This window comes from Leptonychotes weddellii, chromosome 4, assembly GCF_054177405.1.
Source record: "Leptonychotes weddellii isolate Sample4059 chromosome 4, ASM5417740v2, whole genome shotgun sequence".
NCBI lineage: Eukaryota > Metazoa > Chordata > Mammalia > Carnivora > Phocidae > Leptonychotes > Leptonychotes weddellii.
In genome coordinates, this window is record NC_138372.1 from 47,479,844 (window position 1) to 47,489,818 (window position 9,975).

The window sequence follows — 9,975 nt, forward strand, 5'->3', positions numbered from 1 at the left end:
CCCCGCATTGGGCTCCACCTGCTCTGTGGGGAGCCTGACTCTCCCTCTGCCTGCCACTCCCCCTGCTTGTGCTCTCTCTGTCAAATAAATAAATAAAATCTTAAAAAAAAAAATTGCTTCCTTGATTTCATTTCATTCTATTAGCAATTAACATACAGTAAACAGCTGTAGATTCTATATGGACTTTTTCTTCCTAGGTTATATATAACAAACAGTTGTGTATGTGATTCCCTTTAAAGGCAGTTTCACAGAACACTGGTGAAAAATGTACCATCACTGAATCTGGGATACATTCAAAATTGTATTTTGGACTTTCTGGTAAGGCTCAGGGAGCCCCTTCTCTAACTAATGAAGATAACTTTCAACAGATCATGATATTTAGAAGTACAATCAATGATGTTAATGATAACGGCTAACAAATAGTATTTTTAGGGCCATGCACTGTTTTAAATGTTACATATATAAACTAATCTGCAAAACTGCATTGGTCACTCTTATTCCCATTTTACAGATGAGGAAACAGAGGCACAGAATGGCCACATAACTTATCCAAGGCCCTAAAGCTAGTAAGTGCCAGAGTCAGGATCCGAGTCCGACACCCAACCTTCTGTGCCACTCACGCACCCCGAAATCATGTTATTCTTTTAATTAACCAAATTATTATTATTAAACAAGAGTGGAGAGTGAAGAACCTCTTTAGAGGATCAATTCATGAAAAATAACAATGTTAATGGTTCCTTTTTTAAAATTCAAAATACCTTTATTAAGTCCCATGGAAGAAATTTAATATTCTTAAAATTTTACCTATATTATTGAATAGAAAGGTATCAATGAGAAATTGGAATTGCTTTTTAGCTACTAAAACATTAATATTTGAGAAGCAGAATGGTACATTTTAAAATCTTTCATCCAAATTAGATTGTGGACCACATTAAGAAGCATTTGGCTCATATATCTCAAACTGCTCATCATATATTTAAGCTGATAGTAATTTATCAGCTCCTTTGAAATACATATTGTCTGTTCCTTCTCCCACTTAAAAAGAAATCAGTCTTGACAGAGGTCTACCATTTGATTAGTCTTTTCAAAGAACCTTTTTTTTTAATCATTGCCTTGTTTTCTATTTAATACTTTATTTCTATTTAATACTTTATGTCTTTTACTATTTCCTTTCTTGTATTTTTTGGGGTTCGTTCTTTTTCCATCCTTCTGAGTTGAATGCTTGGCTTATTAGTTTTCAATCATTCTTCCTTTCTAAATATATGCATTTAAAAGTATAAAATTTCCACTGAGAACTGTTTTAGTATAAAGCAGTATTTAGGTGTAAAGTTTTCCTGTAAGTTTTTTGTTATTATCATTCAATTCTAAATATTTTATACTTTCCATTATGATTTTTCTGAACAATGAATTATTTAGAAGGTTCTAGGTTTCCAAACACGTGGGCTAAAATTTTTAGAGGGCTGCCTTTTTATTATTGATTCCTAACTGCACAAAATTTTGGTTAGCGACTGTGACAGCAATTTTAGTATGTTGAGACTTCTTTGTGACTCCAAACTGGTTGTATTCTTTGTAAAAGTTCTAGGTCATGCTTTATCATGTGTTGGGTATTATACTTGTTTGACCACAGCTCATTAGATCACACTTGCTAGCTATGTTCAAACTGTTTATATCCTTCCTAAGTTTTTATCTATTTCATCAGTTTCTGAAAGAGGTACTTTAAAATTTACTATAATTAGGGATTCGTGAGTCTCTCCTTGTAATCCTGTCCTATTTCATTATGTTTTGTTTTTGTTTTAGATGCACATAGTTTCAGAAATCTTTTTCTAGTAGTGACTCTTTCCTTCTGTCACTATGTATAGATTCCTTTATCTTCAATAGGTTTTTTTGCCTTAAAGTCCATTTTGGTCTATATTAATATTCTTATACCAGCTATTAATTTTTTTAAAGTTAATATTTGCTTTGTTTTTTATTAATATTAATGATATTAATAAAAACAGCTAAAATATGTATTGAAAACTTACTATATGCCAGGCAATGCTCTGAGTGCTTTTTGTATATTACTTTATTTAATTCTCACAACAATCCTGAGGTAGATATTATTATTTTCCCCATTTTTACATGCAAACAAAAAAACACAATTATAAAGTCAGTTAACAGATATTCTTCTGCTCCCTAAAAATTATAGGAATCTTAAAACACTTTAGCTTCTTCCTGCTCCCTCATCAGTATTCCGTGCTATTATAGTCTATTATTTGTTTTTAACCCTCTCAAATTGTTTGTCTTTTGCTTTATAGTGAGCAGAATTTGTAGTCACATTTTTGTAATTAGATTTATAGTAAATTTACCAACATGTTTGCTAATTTATTTTTCACCATTGCTCTTTGCATTCCATTCCTTTACCTGAGGCTGTTTACTTCTCCAAGTACATTTTTTAGTAGCCCCTTCAGGGAGTCTCTGTGAATGGTAAATTCTCTCAGACTTTGTCTGAAAAAAAATCTTTATTTCATCTTCATTTCCTGAATAAAAAAATTCAGCTGTGATTTTTATTTGGTATTATTCCACTTCCTGCTGGAGTCTGTTGATATAGATGAAAAGTCTACTATCAGTCTGTCATTCCCTTGTGGGTTATATGTCTTTTTCTCTGGTGGCCTTTAAATTTTTCTCTTTGTCTTTGACAGTTTGCAGTTTTACCATGATATGACTAGGTGTGGATTTGTTTTCATTCATCCTGCTCAGACTAAGCATGCTATTCCAACCTGGAAATTCTCATCTTTCCTTAACTGTGAAATTGAAGTTATGAAAAATTGATAGTCCTTTTATCTTAGAATACTGCCTCAGCCCATTCTCCTTATTTCCTCCTTGTGGACCTCCTATTTGATGTATGTTGGAGCTTCTTATTCTATTCATCATTTCTCTTTACCATTTTATCATATTCTCCATTTCTTTATCTCTGTGTTTTTACATTGCTGCAGTCTGGGTGATTTCTACAGATCTATTGTCTAATTCACAAATACTCTCTTTGACTATGCAAATTTGTTGTTTATCCTTCTACTCTAATTATTAAATAATAAGTCTGATGCATCCTTCCTCTTTACTGAAAAGCATAATAGTTTGGAGAAATTTGCTAAGGGGTAGGGGAGGGCAGCAATACAATGATAACACACACAAAAACGTATATAACAATGAGAAATATATATGATGATAAGTAAATAAATATATATCTCTCAAAAGTACAAACTGGAATCATTCACCCCGTTTTTGGCCCACATGTAGAGTCTAAGTAGAGGGAAGACTTAGAAACAGATTTTTCTTTCTAAGTACAAATGTATTTAAATTTAATAATAAATCATCTGTTCACACAGTACACAGTTCAAATGTATATAGAAAGTACATATAAATACCTAGAGGAAGAGTATAACAGAAGGAATATAGGCTGAGAGACCTGAAAGTGCAATGACCTTGTGGCAGGAAGGGGTTTAACATGATTGATGAGTAGCAAGAAAGTAAGAGTGGTTATAGTGTAAACGTGGGAAGGGTAGTAGAAAAGGAGATAGACGAGGTGGTCAGGTATTTGATGATGTATGGCCTTAAAAGTCATAAAGTTTTGAATTATATCCTAAGTGTGATGGGAAGTGAATTGCACTTAAAATGCCCTTGAAAATGCTATTTAAATAAAAGTGCTTATTTAAGTTGCATCTTATGTTTTGTACAATATTTAAAAACTGAGAATTGTTAATAGAAGTTATGAGATCATTTGGAACTTAAATTACTTCATAAGAGTCACGCTTTCTTATTTCTAAAACATGTATAAGATGACATATTAGGACAAGCAATGTAATGATTAAAAATGACATAATGTGATATAAGATCCTAGAGAATTCTATGTTGAGACTTTTGTATGTGAGATACATATATCAAGAGTATATGAAACATATATATGTACAGTTTAATGAAACAGTATAATCACTATATAAGTTAAAAAATAGAACATTACCAGCACCCCAGGAACACTTGCTATATGACTTTTTAAAAAAGAGCTTACTTAGTACTATAATCTGTGATAATTATCCACTTAAATGTCAACCAGGATCATGTGACCCATCTTTTTATGGGCAAAAGGAATGTTCCCTTAAGTCCATATTTAATTTCAATATGGAAATTGAATACATATCCACTTAAAATCTATTCATATTTCAGTATAGAGATGTGCCATCTCTAAGGCACTAATTTTTAATTTTAAACAAAAGATATATTAAGTGTATTAAAAACAGAGCTTGAAGAAAATGTATACATCTTCATACATTTTTGTGAAAGCAAACCTAATAGTAATAGCTTTAAGATAAAAAGCATTTAATTAAAGTAAAATAAAAGTCATTCAAAAGTTCAAGATCTCATTAAGGGTTTCATTACAACAAATTAGGTAAAATGAGATTTCTTTGTTTCTGTGTAGCTTCTAGTATATTCTTAGCACTCAATAAATGTTAAACAATAAAATATGAATTAGGCTAATCATAGCACATCTAAAATATATTTTATTAAATTTGAGCCTACTTAGAATTTTATATTATAGAAACCTGACATGTCACTGATTCATGACCTTTTGTAATATTAAAAAGTAAACCTATGAAATCTAGATTCATATATCTTTTAAATATTTTAGCAATAAACTACGAGAAAACAAGAAATACGTGTAGTCAAAATTAAACTAAATATTTTAAAATAAACAATTTCATATTGAAATTGGGTTATTCTCTAGTGGAAAACCCTACAAATTTTTTTGCAAATGCACTTAAGATAGTAAAGGAAAAGAAGGGAATGAAATATAATAAATAAAAGCAAGCTATATAAAGATAAACAAAATGTGGATAAAACTAAATGGACAACATGACTAAAAATAACATTTAGAAGTAGCTCTCTTAAACTGTATTGCAGCAGTACCTGAATTATATGCCTTTTAATTTATGCACATGATGGATAGCTTGTTAAGGGGTATATCTGTAACCACTATAATTGATAGTAGCTGAAGGCAGTCAGACCATAATTTCTATTTAATGGATGGAAGAGTAAGGGAACAAAGTCTGCAGTAGCATTTTAAAATAAGTGCCTAGAAAGTTTACATTTATGTCCAAAGTAGTACCTATATTCTAGCCTTCTTTATGTTGAATTCCTTAAGAAAAAAGAAAAAAATCAGCTGCAGCAAGATCCATATACTATTAAATAAAAATTCTGATTTAACCAATAACTAGAAAAATATTACAATAAATGAAAAAGAATGTTCAACTAACCATTTGATGGTTCATTTTTGTGCTCTTGTTCTTTAGAGCTTGCAGGAGAAGCAAATGGGCTCATCTGACAAGTTCCAGTTGTTGGAGAATAAGTTGTAATACTTTTCTTCCTTGTGATTTTTGAAGAATCAAATGACTGAAAATAAAAATTAATTTGAGACAAAAATACTTATGTTTAGTTCTTTGAGAACGCCTTTTAAAACTTGTAAAATTCAAACCAGTATTATTTTCCTTGCTTTTTCTTTTCAGAATTTAAATACGATCAATTACCACCTCCAAAATGAACACTATTCTTAAAGTCTTAGAGATATTTCAGGTCTCCACACTGATTAGGGCATCTCAATTTGATATCTGTGAAAATTTAATATTAAAGGTTTACTGCCTTCTGAGACGGTATTTCCAAACAGTTTAGAGATGGCTAACTCTTCCAGTTATATCCTGACTTTTGCTGTCTGCTGAACCTGAAGTATAATTATGGGGCTAGGCCAGGGAAACTCAGAAGTTTCTTATAGTAAAATCCACAAGGAAATTCTAGGAGGGCTAAGTGCTTTCTTACACCTTCACAAAGTTGCTCTGACATAGTGACTTCTTAAGAATAACCAAAATAATGTTGGAACATTATTTAACAATTGTAACATATAATTGAATATTAACATATTCAAATAATGTTATTTGAACATTATTAACATTTAAGGCCCTTGAGAATTCGGCCTATCCTACAGGATATCCTCCTATCCTCTCCTCTGTGTTCCTACACACCTTGTGCATACCTCCTCCAATAAAATTAAAAATTATTTTAATAATTTTTCACATTTCTGCTGCCCCATTAAAATCTGAATTCCTAAAAATAAATATTTCTTCATCTTTGTGCCCTAGAACTCAAAAATGTATAATGAATGAATGATGTAAAAGGAACAGTCCAGTAACCTTGGCCAAGCCACTATGAATTCATTCACTTGTTCATTAGTTCATTCATCTAGTATGAAATGACACCTGTAGTCCCAGTCACTGAGATTATACACATTTGGGCCTCAGCTCATTCTGTGATCCTAGGCTGGAATGCCCTTTCTTATCTTTCCCAGATCAAATCTTCCTTTGGTTTAGGTCCCCATTTATGATCCACTTCCTCCAACCACCCATTATCACACAATTAATTGCTTGCTCTTCTGAATTCCTTTTAAACTGTTTTCTGTAATGCTTACTAATCACCCAGCACTTGCTAACTAATGTGTACAAAGAAAGAGAAAAAACTGTTCTGGCCTCATAAACAGCAGAGAGGAGGTCTTAACAGTAGTATGGGTGCTACAAAAAGTGAGAGGAAAGGGAAAATCAAAGTGGGCTGCAGTAACTTTACAGAAGGATTCTTGGGAGAAAGGGTGAGGCTCAGATAAGCAAAAATGAAAGGTATGAAAAACCTGAAATCTAGAGGTGCTACAGATGGCACAGGCTGGATTCGGGGGATAAAAAAAGGTCTGAAGGCTTATGATGTTACTACTTACATTGTAGAATTAAACTTTAGTTTGGTAGCTGACTTGAAATAGTTATGTAATTCTCCATTGTCAACGATTCTTTATTTCTAAGACACCCTGGCAGAAACAGTGGCTGTGTCTCCTTTTTCAATAATCTTGGTATTAGTTCCAGAATCTATAGCATCAATTTTTTTTTTTTTACAGTTAAGGTTTTAAATGATAAATGCTTTTTCATATTGGAGAAACAGAAGGCTTTCCATTCTTTATTTTATATATCCGTAGTAGCCACAAATGTAACCAATATCTTTTTAAAAATCAAACTATCATATCAAGTTATAACTCTAAGGCAATCTTTTTTGTAGGGTGAAAAGGTTTTAAGTCTCTTTATCAGGTGGTTATTATTACCTCTCCATCTTGAGTTTTCACCTGTTTATATGTATTTAGTCATAAACTATGACATTTATCCAATCCTACCCTACCTTTCCAAGAATCTATTGCCTAGAACTATTTTACTATGTATGTACAAGAAATGAAAGTCACTACACTAATGTACATTTATGTCAACCTGTTTTCCTATTTTATCAAAAAATTATTTTTTCCAAATGCCAAATATCTAAACATTACAACTATAGATCATACATTTGTCCTCGAAAACCATTTTCTAGCTTTCACAAAATAAGTCTGTGTGTGTGTGTGTTTTCCCCCTCACCTTAAAATACTGAAACTTCTTGGAGGGGGCGAGAGAAGGGGAAAAATACTGAGGCTTCTCTTCTGCTTTCTATTTTTGGCCATCTGTGTTGGAAAAACGTCTGTCTACAAATACTATACAAAGAGGGAAAAATGAAAATCTACCTTCCCTTACTATCCCACTAAATGTTCTTCAGTAAATAACACATTTTTATATACCTGACTACTGATACGCAAAGGCATAATCTTACTTCTCTAAGATTTTTTTTTTCCCTCAAAGTTTTATCAAGGTCCTCTAACTTTAAAACCCTGAAGATGCTTAGAAGTGATCCTAGAACCCATCTAACCCACACCAGGAACAGTTAAGATTGGGATTTCAGGGAAGACTGAGCTACTAACTGAGAAGTCCGGCCTTCTTTCCACTCAGCAATGAGAAGTGCTAGCTACCAGATCCTTTTGAAAACAGAGGAAGAAAAAGTGAGAAGACTAGATTTGGCTAGAGAAGGGAAGGAATTCAGGATGTGAATAAAATTAGGAAAAGAGAAATCAGTAAGTCATAATTCTATAATAATTTATAACTGCTTATAATATTCAGTGATGCCTTAGAGATATTTAATGCCACTATTAAAAAAAGACTCTCTGATCAGCCCAAATACCACTGTACTTTTTGTAAAGCGGTCAAACCTTGTATATTAGCAAAACTAAAATTTGGGCATTGATTTTTCTGTCTAAAAAAAATGAATGTTCGCTTCATAATTTCAAATACAGATGGCATTCTCCAATATTGTTCACAAATTGTAGCTTGCTTTGTCACTTTGTTTAAAGCATATTCTACCAAAAAGGTGCCTGTATTGCATTGATTTTTACCTATCATAAACAGTCTAGAAAGTACTAACTAAGGGTTCTTTCGGCATGAAATATGATGGAAAGGATCTGCTATTATTATTATGAAGTACTACCCTATGCTATCAGTGAAATATTTAAAACACAGGTACTATAGATATTTGAATAACCAGAAACAAAAGAAAAATTAGGGCAACTAAAGGGAGATAATTCTTTATGACCTTACACTGGTTAATTAGGTCATTGGAATGTCTTACCTAAGACATTATTATAGATTACTATACTATTATGGAACTTATATTAAAATACTCCAAATACTAGCTGTTTCAGGTACTTTTCACAATTTGGGCCTAGGATTCTCAGTACAGTCCTAGAGATCAACCAACTTCTTATCACCTACCATGATTATCATCCTTAATGGTTCTAATAATGTTGGGGTTTCATTGTTATTTGTAATAATAGTTATGGAAGCAAAAGCATTTTGCACTAATCTCAGTGATCTTACAGGGATAGCAGAGAAAGAATATAACCAATATATTAGCTCTGTGGTGATAGAAATTTTGTATTTCTTGATTGGGTGTTTGATACACCTTTGTTAAAAACTCAATGGAGGGCGCCTGGGTGGCTCAGTTGGTTAAGCGACTGCCTTCGGCTCGGGTCATGATCCTGGAGTCCCTGGATCGAGTCCCGCGTCGGGCTCCCTGCTCGGCAGGGAGTCTGCTTCTCCCTCTGACCCTCCCCCCTCTCATGTGCTCTCTCTCTCTCTCATTCTGTCTCAAATAAATAAATAAAATCTTTAAAAAAAAATAAATAAAAACTCAATGGATTGTATGTTCAAGATCTGTGGATTTTACAATATATAAATTTTACTTTGACAAAAAAAATTTAATAGGAAAAATAAAACATTGGCTAAAAAAGTTGATACGTTGGTCTTTCTATTTATATTCATTATTGTTCCACAATTTAAAAATATTAAAATTTTATTTTTTAAAAAGATGTATTTATTTATTTTGGGGGGGTGGAAAGGCAGAGAGAGAGAATCTTTTCTTTAAATTTTTTTTATTAACATATAATGTATTATTTGTTTCAGAGGTACAGGTCTGTGAGTCATCAGTCTTACACAATTCATAGCGCTCACCATAGCACATACCCTCCCCAATGTCCATCACCCAGCCACCCCATCCCTCCCACCCCCCTCCACTCCAGCAACCCACAGTTTGTTTCCTGAGATTAAGAGTCTCTTATGGTTTGTCTCCCTCTGGTTCCGTCTTGTTTCATTTTTCCCTCCCTTCCCCTATGATCCTCTGTCTTGTTTCTCAAATTCCTCATATCAGTGAGATCATATGATACTTACCTTTCTCTGATTGACTTATTTCGCTTAGCATAATACCCTCTGGTTCCATCCACATCGTCACAAAGGGCAAGATTTCATTTTTTTAAATTATGTTATGTTAATTACCATACATTACATCATTAGTTTTTGATGTAGTGTTCCCTGATTCAGTGTTTGAGTATAACACCCAGTGCTCCATTCAGTAGGTGTCCTCTTTAATACCCATCACCAGGCTAACCCATCCCCCCACCCACCTCCCCTCTAGAACCCTCAGTTTGTTTCTCAGAGTCCATAGTCTCTCAGGGTTCGCCTCCCCCTCTGACATCCCCCCCTTCATTTTTCCCTTCCTGTTATCTTC

General features: G+C 33.0%; 1 protein-coding gene across 3 annotated transcripts in view; it reads right to left on the minus strand.

The window, feature by feature from the left end:
* ITGB3BP (integrin subunit beta 3 binding protein) overlaps window positions 1–9,975 on the minus strand; it is a 47,301-nt gene that overhangs the window by 28,605 nt on the left and 8,721 nt on the right. For all 3 annotated transcript variants that reach the window (XR_014144891.1, XM_081818545.1, XM_081818544.1), the window contains exon 2: window positions 5,286–5,421. Coding sequence is in view for 2 of the 3 variants with exons in the window: in XM_081818545.1 (XP_081674671.1) it covers window positions 5,286–5,349 (64 nt within the window). In the remaining variant the exon portion in view is untranslated. The remainder of the gene's footprint in view (window positions 1–5,285; window positions 5,422–9,975) is intronic.